Genomic DNA, 14,032 nt, shown 5'->3' on the forward strand with positions numbered 1-14,032 from the left:
TGTTTTCTGCCAGTATTGTGGGTGTATGTGCTAATCACATCTCTCGGCTTTTTCACTGTCCATAAGCACATTTATATAACTCTGTTGTCAAGTACGCTCTCTCTGAGCTACCAGCAGCTTTAGAAAAGCAAATTGGCACGAACAGATTCTTTTTTTTAAATGGAAATGCCATGTGGAGTGTGGATCTGCAGCAGCTTTTCTTTCAGAAGACAGCAGTTTGTTTAAAGTGAAAAGGATGTCTATATGTGGAAAATGTTTTCTGAATCTTATTGTGTTGAAGGAGTTAGGTCCTAAGGTCCCAATCCTAAGAGTAAAATTCTCGGACTAAATTATTTTATTTATTATTTAAGAAGATTCTAATTTTTAATTATTTTCTTAAAACCTGAAGAATGTCACCTTTTAAAGCAGCTACACAAAATGCCTGTTTGGATATCAGGGAATTAGGCTTAGCTGTTTTGCTCCTACTCTTGTTTTTTTTTCCCTCCTTTTTGCTCCAGCTTTTATCTTTTGATTAGATTGCTGGCTTGCATCACTGGAGCTCTGAGCTCACTTTCTGGACTTCTATCCGCAATAAGTTTGTATGTTCCCCCCATGTTTGTGTTGAGACTCCTCTGGTTTCCTCCCACTGTCCAAAGACATACTGGTAAATTAATTGTCTTCTGGTCTTCTGGGGAAAATTAGTGTGAATGTGTGTCTGTGTGTGCAAGGGGATCACACCCAGGGTTGCTGCCTGGGATGGGCTCCGCCTACCCCATGACCCTTTAATGGATCAAGCGGTTTAGAAAATGGGTGGATGGATGGTAGGCTTTCCATTTGGAGGCAAGTGGATGTGTGTACAATGCATCGCTACACTGAATTATTAATTATACAAGAGTAAACATGTCTGAGTGTGAAAAAGTGAGTGTGGCAATAATTGTACACAATGTTAAGACCTCATTTCCCTTTTGGGGTATAAATCAACAGAAATATACTTTACTTCCTGGGTATGTTTGCTGGTGACTTCATACATGTTAAGGTCATGCTTTTTTGCATAAAAGCCCCAGAGGATTGTTGATTTGAACCACACACACGATGGCAGCTGTGAAATTCACTTTTTGTCGGAAATGTCTAAGCAACCTGAACGTGTGGTATAAACCTGATTTTGACCCCATCTAATGCCCATTTTCAATATACAGTAGGTTGTATATCTTGTGTACATGCATGTGGATTTCTAGATATTAATACAGTATATGATCTTGACCATCTTAAATTCTTTTTTGTCCTAGCTGTACGATCGTTTTATTGAACAAACATGGCATAAGTAAATTCATTATATTGATGAACAATTGTCATAAACAAGGGGTGAAAGTTGTGGGCTAATGTCAAACACATGAGATCATAATGAGTGCGGCCTGTGTTTGAAGACATCCAGGCTGTACTTTAGTGAAACATGCTTTGCACCAAGTGGCTGGCGGTGCTATCGTGTCCCGTTTCCCTTAGAAAGCCTGGACAAGCATCTGCCTGTGTACTAGTCTCCTTGCGTGGGATGAGATGGGATGATTAGGGCATGTTTATGGAGTCGCATGTCCATGGCATAACTATCACATTCTCATCTAACAAGAAAGCTGTTGTTACAGGAGGGGAATGAAGATGTTCGTTATCCTGTAAGAATGTTGTCACACCAGTTTATGCCTGCTAGAATGGCAGTGAGATCGCAGGACTTGATCAATGTAATGAGCTCAGTACACTGATAGTATAACATTTACTGTATAGCGTTGCCACCAATCGCTATTCATGGAGTTCTATAGCAGCTTGACTGTCCTGCCCAAACTGTCATAGTTGCACCTCCCCATGGATTGGTCCAAATCTTAGTGTGTGTTTCTGCATATCACACTCGCTGATGCCCATCAGAGCGATCTACACAGGTCTCTTGCTGTTGGTTCCTGTCCTTGGTTCTTTTTCACCAGACTGAACACCCAACAGCTGAAATCACCTCTTTGCCTGTGTGAAATCCACTTTGCCATTGATTAATGATGTACTGTAGTGTTTATCCAACCATCAGAAACACTCGAGTGTTGTGGTCAGTCCTGAATGACCAATAAATCAAGCCTATGCTGAAGACCTTCAGTTAGTATCCAAAAACCGTCTAATTTATTCTTCTAAAAACATACAGTACATGCATGAATACAGTGATGTTTTGGGATGTACAGTAGAGGGTATAGGAATGACAGTCACCTCCTTCGAGCTTTGGAGTGCAGCTGGCTTGCAGACAAGCCGCTGTTATTTTCTCTGGCAGGCTAACTTGTTTTGGTGAAACGAGCAGTGGGCGTAGCTACAGCCATAGAGGAAGCTGTGTCCACACAGGCTGTGTTATGGGGAGTTATGTAACCAAGCCTCTGTGCTCCAGACAGCTATTTGTTTCACTATTAGAGAGGCAGGCCTGCCCAGCAAGCTGGCAACAGGATCAAATTAAAAATCCTTTCCTCTCCGGTGGCCTCATTGAATGCCAATCTGGGCTATTTTGTTTCGAGGCCTGTTATTTTTTATCTTACTTCTAGTGTAATAAATGAAACCTTAACAACTGGTATCCAGTAGTAACCAAATACTGCCAAACAACTGCAATTCCAGCACAGAAATGCTTATCATAGACTCATTGTGTTAAACGGCTGAAATTTGAGTTGAATGTTTAGATTTATAATGGACCTGATTTGGTGCATCTGAAATTTCAGTGCCGTTGGGTGTGTCTGATGCTTTCTTGTTTTACATTTCCTACTTCTTGTAATACCGACACATCAAGCATTTGTAAATATGTAAGAAAGTGCTCCCTCTAGCATCAGTATTATGTAACTTTGAGAAAATACACCTCTGGTGGTAATATACAAGTCATTAAAGGGGTTGTTTGCACGACATTGTAAAATGCCAACTATGATCGCTTAGCTCTACATTTAACCATGTTGATTTGCGAGCAGGATCACTACAGTACTCCCTTGCATCTGATTTACAATATAAGCAGTCCTCTAATTGCCTAATAATTATTTCCATAACCTAACTGGGTTCCGTTTTCTTGCCCTTTTTGCAATTGGGTGCTGCATTAGCAATGCTCCAGTCCTAGGGTGCTAACTGTGTCTTGAATGACCGGAAGAAGAGTTGTTTCAGTGGCTTCTGAATAACCTCTCTTGTTTCCTTAAGTGCAATTGGTAAGATAGCACTGAGCAATAGAGATTTATGAGTCTTCAGTGCTTCAAGTACCCAAAACATTTCTGTTTATTCTCTGGTGATAACTGATACAATCTTTGTCTCTTTCACTGCCTGATGTCTGTTGTTGACTTCTTCCTTAATGAATACCCGAGTGGAATACTCATCTAGCACTGTACATCAGCCAATCACTCTTCATTGTCTAGAAGTTCCCCATCATTGTCCTGGTTATGTTTTACTTCTTCTTTAATGGTTATCTTGCTTTTGCAGCAGTGAAACAGCTTGCGGTATTTTAGCCTCTGTTGCGATATTCCTTTAAATTTCTCTCTTGGATATTTTTTTTGTGGGAAGAGACTTGTGAACTAAAAGGGCAGTGCTCCTCTTTACTTGCAGTATCTTATTTCTGGCAGGTTGCAATTATGCGCTGCTTTGCACTTGATGTAGCGGCAGCACAAAAGAAAAACTGAGTCATCTGAGGTGGCTGTGTGAGTCAGAGGCTCACCACTGTGCGAGCTGGCGAAGCAGAAGAGCCATGCTGCCACCTACTGTTAAAAATCTCTCACTGCTTCATTATCAGCATTTCATATATACAGTATACTGCACTGTGCCATGCAAAACCAGTTGAAGTTACAAAACGATGCGTACACATTGTGTTAAAATATTTTATTGCAAATCTGGATGCTCAAACTGAAGACTTCCAAGCATAATACAAATTATAGTAAATGTATAGTAAATATCAGCTGAAAATAAAGAGGAAAAAATGGGAATGTGTCAACAGCATAAATATTCAGAACCATATTTGGGGGACACACCTTTCGCCGCAGTTACAATTACAAAGACGTTCACTTTCTTATTCCAGTGTAGCTCTGGTCCTGTATTTTAGGCAATGCTATTGGTTGTAGGTGACTTTTTGTCCCTGTTTTAGCTGTGAGGGATGTTTTATTTTAAGTTATGCCAGTACTTTGCTCCCTGTATGTTCCCATCACTGTAGACGAGCTTCCCACTCCCTGCTGAGGAGCAGAAATATATCGTTATGCCTCCTTTTTGTGAAATTTATAGAAGCACATGTATGGGATCTTTCAGATTATTTACTCGCTTATCTCCAGTGTATTCTTCACAGATTTGCATGGTTTTAGTTTTTCTGACTTCTAACACATCTGATAATGCTCTGCCCCTTCTCTTCCTGTTTTCAAAGTCTGGTTTAGGCTGTGACCCAGATACACACAATGTTTTGCTTCTTTGTTTTATTTTGAGCAGTGAAGGGCAACAATGCATCCACTTCACTTCACCATAAATCTTGAGATTAATCCGTTTAGTCACATCATTCCCTGCATCTGTGTTTCTTCTCTTTTGCTGTATTACTCATTCTTTTGTGAAGTACAGTGACTGCTAATGACTGTTTCTTCTTGACATGTAACAAATTAGTACTGTATGTATTACCACAGGCAATGTGCGGGCAATTTTTTTTCTTTGTTTACATTGATATTTAACATCAAGACTCAGTACCTTTGACAGCTGGCACAAAGTCAACACTGTAACAATGTCCTTGGAAAACTGACATGAATGAAATTTGCGATTCTGCCAGTAGGTGGTATCTAACATTTTTAATACGGAGATCCTAAACGCAGGAGACTGTAGTATTAACTGTGCAAACTCATTTTCTATGTTGTAATACCCGTTTGCCTGCAGAAATATTTAGAAACAAATGAGCCCTTAAATTTGTACCAATAATTCTAAATCTAATAATTAGTTCAATTTTATTTATTAATGATGTTCAAGAATGTAACAATGCTGCCAAAAGGAATGTCTTTGTTAAGAGTTTTCTTCACTTGATGTATGCTTTAGACCCAATCATATTTTTAAAAAAAGGAAAAGGAGCATTTGTTTAAAATTATTACTTTCATTCTTTGACAGTCTTCAAAGTTCAGTGGTCAAGGTGAGCTTTTTCATCATGTAATATATATTTACTGAACCTTAAAAAAAACTTTAAAGCTCTTATACAGTACCTGGGAAATCACATTTATTATCAAGTAAATGACATTTCACAAGGCATGTGCACTGACATTTTATTGAAAAGACATGGAAAAAAGCAAATTAATTATTGTGATAAATGCTTGAAATAAACAAGGTTAATCAAGATGGTGTCTGCTTTGAAAGTCACTGGCTTGTAATGTGTGGCCACAGTTGGAAGTAATACAAACTATACATCTGTGATGCATGCTTTGTATTAGTTTATAGATTCTATCAGTCTGTTAGTTTCAGATTCATTCTATGCCTGACATATGGAATCCTGTACAGCTATATCAAGGTAGGCCTTGACACACAAACAGCTGGGTTTCGTCTTTATCTAACAAGTACATCTGACTCACGAGGAGCTGTTGTAGCCTAGTGTGCCTAGATGGATCCCGCATAGAAAGCTATTGTGAACCACATAGTTCATAAAGTGATGATAAAATGTGTCCTCTTTTGTTTTGGAAACGTAATATATATATATACTGTTGCTAGAAATATTCAGACAGTGTCATCACTTGGATAACTCCGAAGTGTGAATTTCTCACTTATCTCAAGCCCTACTGTACAGCACAATTTAGCGGCCAGTACGACAGCCATAAATAGTGAATATGAATGAATTGCATTCCTCTAGCACAGCTAGTGTCAATGGGTCAGTTAAGTACAACATTTCATCCTTTCAAAGAGCCCACAAAGAAATATTTATCTTCTGAATGCCAGGACCTTAAAGAAGGTCATTGGTAATCTAAGAACTGTTCATGCCAGCTACCCTTTTGATGACGCATTTAATACTAATGATTCGAATTCACAGTTTATTACTTTCTTAATCTTTTTCAACTCCGTACCCTTATTTTATTGTTTTATAATGTCCCTTTACCAAAGCTTTTATGAACCAACATAACACACAGTAGCTACATATGAGCTAAATCATTGAACTTGGGTTTAAAATCTTAATCTCATCAATATAGAGCACTCTTGTCAAATCATGTTCTTTGATATGTTATGACAGTTCAAGCCAAATGGAAGCTTTTAATGAACAGTTTGTCCACGAAATTGATTAATAAATATTGTACCTGCATATCTCTAAATGATGTACATTGTGACAGTTGCACTGTAAGCCCTGGAGAACATTTTCCGTTTAGCATAAATCAAAAATCACCTAATGCCTAACCCCATTTCTTTTCTTCACTGCTTTTAATAATTTCACAAAAAAACTCTTTATATATTTTATATTTTTTTATTATAATAACCAACGACTTCATCAACATTTATTTCCCTTAATGAACCAGGATGATGGGAGAACAAAATTTAAACATCACTTGTATTTTCAGTATACCGTATCAACCCCTTTTTTTGCTTGTAGCTTGTATTTAAACATTGTATTTCTTTTTTACAAAGAAAGCTCATGTCACCTGCAGTAACATCTTTGATTATGGAACGTTACAGAGGAAGGATAAATGGACTTGGCACTTGATAAATGGACATTAAATGAGCAAATTGATTTTTTATGACCATATAGATGTAACTATCAACCAAATGTTCACAAATATGGACCAAGTGTGAAATTGTGCTCAACAGACTGGATTAAAACACTCAATCCTAGTCACCTTGTGACTTTTTTTTTTGATAATGTACAATTGCCTTCATGGAGTAGAACTGTCTCATTAGTATAATGCACTGTATATTCGTCATACCCTTGCAGTACAGGTGTGCAGATAGTGAAGCAAATAGTGTTTGTGTTTCGCATTGCCACAATACCACATTTTACACAGGAACAAGTATAGGTTAATTCCATACTGAAAAGTAAAAAGAAGAAACGCGTTGTTTTGGGTGTTAAGATAGGTGACCAGAGCACTGGAAGACTTAACTGCAGAGACAGCGTATTTTCACACTGGAATTAATCTTTATTTGTTGCTTTCCAGCCAACAGACACTGATGCAGCTCTGCCACTCAAACTACAATGTACACAGGTCTGAATCAGCTAAACGTCTCTCCTCTATTGCTCCTATAAGTCAAAGTAGCAGGAGCTAGTAATAGGTGTAGGACAGTGATGTTAAGTTGTCTGAGGCTTGAAGCAAGCCTTCAGTTGCAAAAGCCACAGTGACCGCAGTTGAAATCGGTTTACGGTTTGTACCCAGCTTGTTGCGTATAACTGTGTTTGGAATTTGTAACGGGTGGGTGGACTGACATTTCAATTAAATCTGATTTTCTTTTTTTTTAATCTGAAATACTTGGCCCCTTCCATTTTCATCTGTGGCAGGATTAAATGTGTCCAAATGCCTCTCGTTCACTGAAGCGTATGCCCCTGCCCGAGAGCACGTCCTTTTTCCTGGCACTTGTTCCAACTTAAAACTTTTCCCCCGCTTGCCAGGTGTTCCGTGAAGAATAGGTTCTTTAATTTTCTTTTGTAAATCACATGGAGTTCTTTTAAGGCACACTTTGTTTTGTCATCTTGTCACCTTCCCTTTAGTGACTGGCAAGAATGTAACAGTGAGGGTCAGTGCAGAAGGAGAGGTCCTCTGCCAGGAACCACCAAGATAAGCCTTGTTTTAAGATTCACATACTGTAGCGACAAAAAGATGGGAAGGTGCTTGGGTAACAGGCAAATCTGTTCCTGGTTTTTCGGTTCTACCAGCACTCCTTAAAGTGAATACAAGGCTGCAGGTTTTTGTGCGCATGATTAATGGCCTAACCCATTTTTTTTTAAATAGTTTCTTCAGGACTGACAAGTGCAGCTTGGATAGCATCAGTTGTCAAGAGACCTTCACACATCTCCCCAGGTTGCCTCTTGCAGTTTATAAGATCACATTTATTTTATACCGGACCATTGGCATGAAAACATTTGGAGAGACTCCAGAGCCAAGGTGACCTGATCATAATCAGAATTAATAAAGCTCCAAACTGTTTTAAACTTTTTAGGCTTAACCACTCAGCTTTTACGCCGTTCACAACGGTGACTTTACACTTTTGGCTGCCACAGTATTCATATCTGTGTTTTCATTCTTTACAACTACATCCTGGATGCAAGCAATGCAAATGTTTACTAGGCTTAAAACTTGAAGGGACTGATGGAATTCCTAGGGGAGAGAGAAACCTGTAGAAACAGGAATTTCACATTGCTGGAGGAACAGCAACTACAGTAGGCCTTCAGCTGAAAGTTGTGGTCAGCTGATATTGTCATCACAGTGCCAGTCTGGTGCTGCCAGCCTCCTTTCAGCCCCGTAAAAGGTCATTTTCTCCAGCTCCTTGGCACCTCAGTAAGCACCTTGGTGGATGTGAAAGCACACGAGAGGCCCCTGTCGGCTTACGAGAAGAAAACCCCTGCCTTTACAGTGCTTTTGTTTCAGTTTGAATGAGGTTCAGAGCCCTGCTTTCAGGGTAGGGGAGAGGGAGAGTTCACCCACATTTTAGATTCTTCTGTAGTAAGCACCTCAAATGTTAAGAAAAGCATGCAACATGAACCCCCCCTCCCCAAAAACTAATAACGCGGTGTTCAAAGGCCAATACCTCAGTTTGTTTTGTAAGAATATCAATATTACACAAAGTACTTTGCTAAAGTACTCATAAGTTGCATTACATGGAGATCTTCATAACAATACCATGTCTTTTGGCTGTCCACCCCAGGAACCCTAAAGTGCTTCACAGACAAGAGAGGACTCTTGCATGCAGCAGCCAACTAAATCTGCATCTGATAGCTTTACAGTGGTTTGAAGTGGTTGCTGAAATCTTGTACCAGATCAATAACATTTTCAGACTGTTGTGGTGTATTTGTATGTATTGTGAATGCCAAGCGTTCTTTAGTTAAATAATACATAAAAATTTAAACACATAAGAAAAATAAAACGAGAAGAACTCGGGTCACCCTGTCACCACGGGTGATATGGGGACAGTTCATCTTAAAAAGTGAGCTGGGTCAGATTTTGATTTTCTCTTATGATAAAATATACGTTCAAAGTCTAAGTGTACACTGTTACTTTATAGTATCCATTCATCAACTATTCTTAGGTCCTTCCTTAATAGTTCTATTAATATGTAAAAGAAAGTTAAGACCTTGGTCTTTGGAATCTAAGAGTATGAAAGGTCATAACAATCCTTCTAATGTTTAAAGCCTTATTGCAGAATATGAAGATATATTCTTCTATGAAGGACAGGGTGTCTTAAATACCCTGCTAAGGTTACATAAGCTTCAAGTAACATAACTCTCCTTCAATTAAGTTACCTTGCTTCCTTAATGTGGCAGTTTGCCATTCGTCCCAGACATTGATGTTTATTTCTTTCATACAGTTTTTAAAAATAACTAAAGAGTGCACAAAATAAAGTAACTGTGTATATAAAAACAAAACAACTTAAAAGGTTTACAAGAATCTAAAATCATTAGAGTTGACCATGTTGATAGGTTAAGTCAAGGACATTTCTCACGCAGTTCTGTGCTGACTGACATTATGTTCTTTTAATTGCTTTTTGGTTCCAAGCTTCTTAATTTGTTTCCTGTTTCTAACCTTGTTGCTTTGAAGAAGTTGGGGGGTTGAGGGTTTTAGAGAAGATTATCTTGTTCGTTTTGCACGATCATTTTTAAGGCTTAGCTAAACTTGTTTAAAAGCTTAGTTGGCAGATAATTGCCAGTTCTTTACTATTTGGTGCAGATTTTTATTAATTATTGTTAATTCTGTAAATTAAGATTTTATTAATCATAAAGTAAAAATATTGTTATATATACAGTGCTGCTTGAAACTTTGTGAACCCTTTACTGTAGTTCTTTAAATCTAACATTTTAATTGTAAAATCCTTGTTTAATCAAAACTAGCCCTTGTGTTTCTAAAATAAAGGGTTTATATCCACAAATTATTATTTAGAGGAACACATACATTTAATAGAAAAATAGGTAAATAAGAATTAAGAATTGTGTAAGTGAACCAAAAAGTTCATTAGCTCAGTCAATGAGGTAAATTTAACTGGGTTCTAAAATAATTAGCTGTCAAGTTAACCAATCAAAGAGCCAATCACAAGGAAAACATTTGGGAGGCCCTGTACTACATATTTATATAAGATTTTTATATTTATTTAAGATTTCTTATATAAAGGTAAGAAATCTAGTCAATGTGGTCTTACCCATGAGTGTTGTAAGTGCCAGTTAGTCTGGAGAGGGTTATAAATACAAAGGAAAACATTTTGGAAAGCATCATTCTACTGCGAGACAAATAGTCAACAAATGGAGAAAATTTAAGACCACACTGACTTTAACTAAATGTGGATGCCCTTCAAAATTATCCCACAGAGCAGCACAAAAACTCATACAGGTCGTCCAAAAGGACCCCGGAACCACACCCAGGAATCTGCAAGCCCCTCCTGCTGCAGCCTTGTTCATACTCAACAATACAACAGAGGTTGAATAGCCATTGCTCCCAAAAAAGAACGGTGCTGCTTGTCTGAAGTTTGTAAAAGACCTTCTGGATGATCCTGTAGATTTCTGCAAAGAATGTTCTCTGGATGGACGAGCCTAAAATTGATCCTTTTGGCCACAACGAAAAATGCCGTGTTTGGTGAAAACCTGCCACCAAAATAACCCCATCCCCACTGTCGAGCATGGTGGTGGGAGTGTCAAGGTTTGGGGCTGCTTTTCTGCCCCCGGACCTGGATGATTTCTCATCATTGAGGGGACTATGAATTATGAGGCATACCAAAATATTGTGGAGGAGAACGTCGGGCCCTCTGTCCATTAGTTGAAATTCGGCCCAAGAAAATGGTCGTCCAGCATGACAGAGACCCTAAATAATCTAGCAAATGTACCAAGAAATGGATTGAGAGGAAGGAATGTTTGGTAGTGGTGTTTTTAGAATGGCCAGGTACAGATCTTAACCCAATAGAAATGGGCCTGAAGTGCCTGAAGTGGCTTGTTCATGCAAGATAGCTGGGGCAGTTTCTCAAGGACAAACAGGCAAAACATCCTCAAAGCAGATGTGAGACACTGATTAGTAACCATAGGAAATGTTTGGTTGCTGTTGTACCTGCTAAAGGATTTGCCCCCGCTTATTGAATGAATAGGCAGACAGGGATCTTGAGTTTGTTATACACGTATAAACATGTTTTTTAAATAAATAATGAAACAGTATATGTTTTTGTACGATATGTATGTCCATTATCTGTATTGTTGAGTTCAGAGAAAAGATTTTTAAGATTAATTCGTCCAACGAAAAATGAAGGAACTGCATACTGTCAAGTAGCACTGTATGATATATAGACTTGTTAAAAATTAATTTGGAATTTCAATAATCAAAGAATGGATTATCCTGCTTTTTGTCTATTTAAATGTGGAAAAAAGCATCACGTACAGTACACTAAAATGATTTAATCATTAGTTATCTGCAGAGGTAATAGCACCGTTAAGCTGTTGCATTATTCATGAAATAAAGTTAATATTTAGATTGCAAACAAAGATCAATGTGCAGTATGGCACCCCAAGGTTGAATGAAGAAACAGGTGTTGATCAAGCTGTCAACAGTTTCATTACTGGGTACGCATGGGGAAAAAAACATGAATTTGAAGTTATTATAAAAGCTGCCATTCCAGGAAAGGTTGTCCATTGGAATATGTTTTTTGTAGAAAAGCCCTATTTTATATTGAACTTTATTAATAACTGCAGGACGTTACCTTTGGGTTTAGCAGAATTATAATTACACAGTGGTTTGCGAAAATGTTCTGATCCTTGCACAGTTTTCACATTTTATTGCTTTAAATGTTGCCGCCGTAATTTAAAAAAAAAACATCCGTCTCTGTGATGTTCCTCGGTGAGGTTGGGATTTTCAAGCAAAGATTCAATCATGGATGCTAAAAAGTGTTAAAAGTAAGGGATAATGTCATTAGAAACCACAGAGCGGGTTTTAGTGTACCAGAAACTGGTGAGGGATGCCACTGTGAGGCAGATAACTCTCAGAGAGAGGTACAGAGTTCAATGGCTGAATTAGGAGAAAATATGCATCAGTAATCTCCTAATGACTCCACAAAGAGGACTTCTATGGAACTGAAAAAGGACATTTCAGATCCTGAATTTGTTGCAAAACATCTGAGGTATCCTGCAAAAATATGTGGATGTGGTGGTCAGGTGAGATCAAATTGGAACTTTTTTTTTTTAAAGTACAAACTGTTACATCTGGCACAGATCCAGCACAGCCAGAATCTCCCAGTCCACACCATCCCTATAGTCAAACGTGCTGGTGGCAGCGTCATGCTGTGGGGGTGCATCAGCACAATGAGGGACTGGAAAGCTTGTAATGGAGAGGAGGTCAGGAAATCGAGTTTTTGTTCCACATTGTGGAAGCACTGACAATATCAGAAGAAGTGATTCGATGTGTCATACGATTTCCCCCCTTTTCTGGGGCATGAAAAAAATTGGAGGCCAATGCCTTGTTGAGCTCCGTAAGGGCTGTAGTTTTATTTAGTTTCGGGTTCTGCCAACCTCCACATGCAGCACTGATAAATAATGAAGCGCAGATGACTAAAATGGCATTCGCAGACCTTGCCTCATATTCAAAGGTTACAAGTAGTGCAGACTGAAAATTTACCCCATGGTCACTGTTTCTGCTTTGTGTTCCTCTATGGTTAGTTACAGTACCTGCTAGTGGTCCTGTACAAGGAGGTAGTGCACGCAGGAGCCTTTTCATAGTATCTGTGTGTGAAGATGTGCTTGTGTGGAGCCACTAACGTAGCTCCCTAGAGCGCCATACCCACAAGGGCACCACAACCTGTTCACTCTTGCTTATTCAGCCTTAGATGCTTAAGGCTAAATCAAAGCATTAGACCCGGAGAGAAATTAATCGCAGAAGGCATGTGATATTCCAAGTCACTATGAAAAAAAAAGAAGGTGATGATTGTTGGGGGAGCAAGGGAGGGGGTGCACTAGCTAGCCAATCCCTGGCAAGGACTGCCTGTGCGCAGCGTGGTTTCCTTTTACAGCCTCTTGCCCTGCAGGCTATTTTAAAGAGACATCATGCACAGCTGCACTTGACAATTTGCACCAGCAGCTCTGGCAGGGGGAGTTCCCAGTGTATTGGAAGAGAGACATACAGTAGCTGGCGCTTGTGCAGCGCCGTGCTTGTGAGAGCGCCTGTGTGGGGCCGCAGCTTTTTTGAAGGGCGTGTGACTTTTTTGTAGTCGTCTTGAGTGCATTCTTGTGTCCACCCCAAAAAAAGCTGACTAGCAAAACTTCAGAGCATTGCCTGACTAGGTGAGAGGGACTCCTGAACTCCTAAGGCAAGAAGCTGTGAATCGATCTCCAGAAGACCCGCCTTCTCCTTGGAAACTTTGTACTTCTGTGGGCTTGCAGTGGCCTTTTGTGTGCGGGTGTTGGCAGCGAAAGGAAAGCTTACTCCATCCTTTGGAAAATGGGTCTGTTTGGCTGATGGTTTTTTTGGCTCCAGAGGACACCAGACCCAAGGTAGAATACTTCTGCTCTCAAAAACCCCCAAAGCGGGCATGATTAGCCCTAACTGCTGTTTCATTGCCTGCCGCAACCCATGAAGCGATTTGGCAGCCTCAGAGGGAGCAAGAAACGCAAGGACCAGGGCAGAAGCACTGGGAGACGGCAGTCAGAACCCCATGGCCTGACCGGTACAGTAAACACAATGGTCCTGTCACTCGTGCGGACAGCGCTCACGACTGCTTAGCGTGACCTCGACTGTATGACGGCAACAGTGAAATGCAGGGGAAAGAGAGAGCGTGACACAATACTTTTAATGATGTTTTAAAACCCGAATAGTGAGGAATTTTTATAACAATTCTACAGGAGACCTAGGGAGCGGCCAACGGATTTGATTAAAAACCAGAGCTTTTGAAAGGCTGAAAGGCGAAAGTG

At 39.4% G+C, this 14,032-nt stretch overlaps 1 protein-coding gene across 5 annotated transcripts in view; it reads left to right on the plus strand.

The window, feature by feature from the left end:
- The window catches only part of LOC148833055 (5'-AMP-activated protein kinase subunit gamma-2-like), a 124,578-nt gene that overhangs the window by 48,845 nt on the left and 61,701 nt on the right, over window positions 1-14,032 (plus strand). The window contains exon 1 of one of the 5 annotated variants that reach the window (XM_088919598.1): window positions 13,148-13,788. The exons of 3 other annotated variants lie outside the window; for them this stretch is intronic. In XM_088919598.1, coding sequence (XP_088775724.1) covers window positions 13,695-13,788 — 94 coding nt within the window. In that variant the 5' untranslated portion in view covers window positions 13,148-13,694. Of the gene's footprint in view, window positions 1-13,147; window positions 13,789-14,032 lie in introns of those variants that run through there. One more of the 5 variants, XM_088919599.1, reaches the window with a different exon arrangement.

The sequence above is a fragment of the Atractosteus spatula genome, chromosome 6 (assembly GCF_055471065.1).
Source record: "Atractosteus spatula isolate fAtrSpa1 chromosome 6, fAtrSpa1.hap1, whole genome shotgun sequence".
Taxonomy (NCBI): Eukaryota; Metazoa; Chordata; class Actinopteri; order Semionotiformes; family Lepisosteidae; genus Atractosteus; species Atractosteus spatula.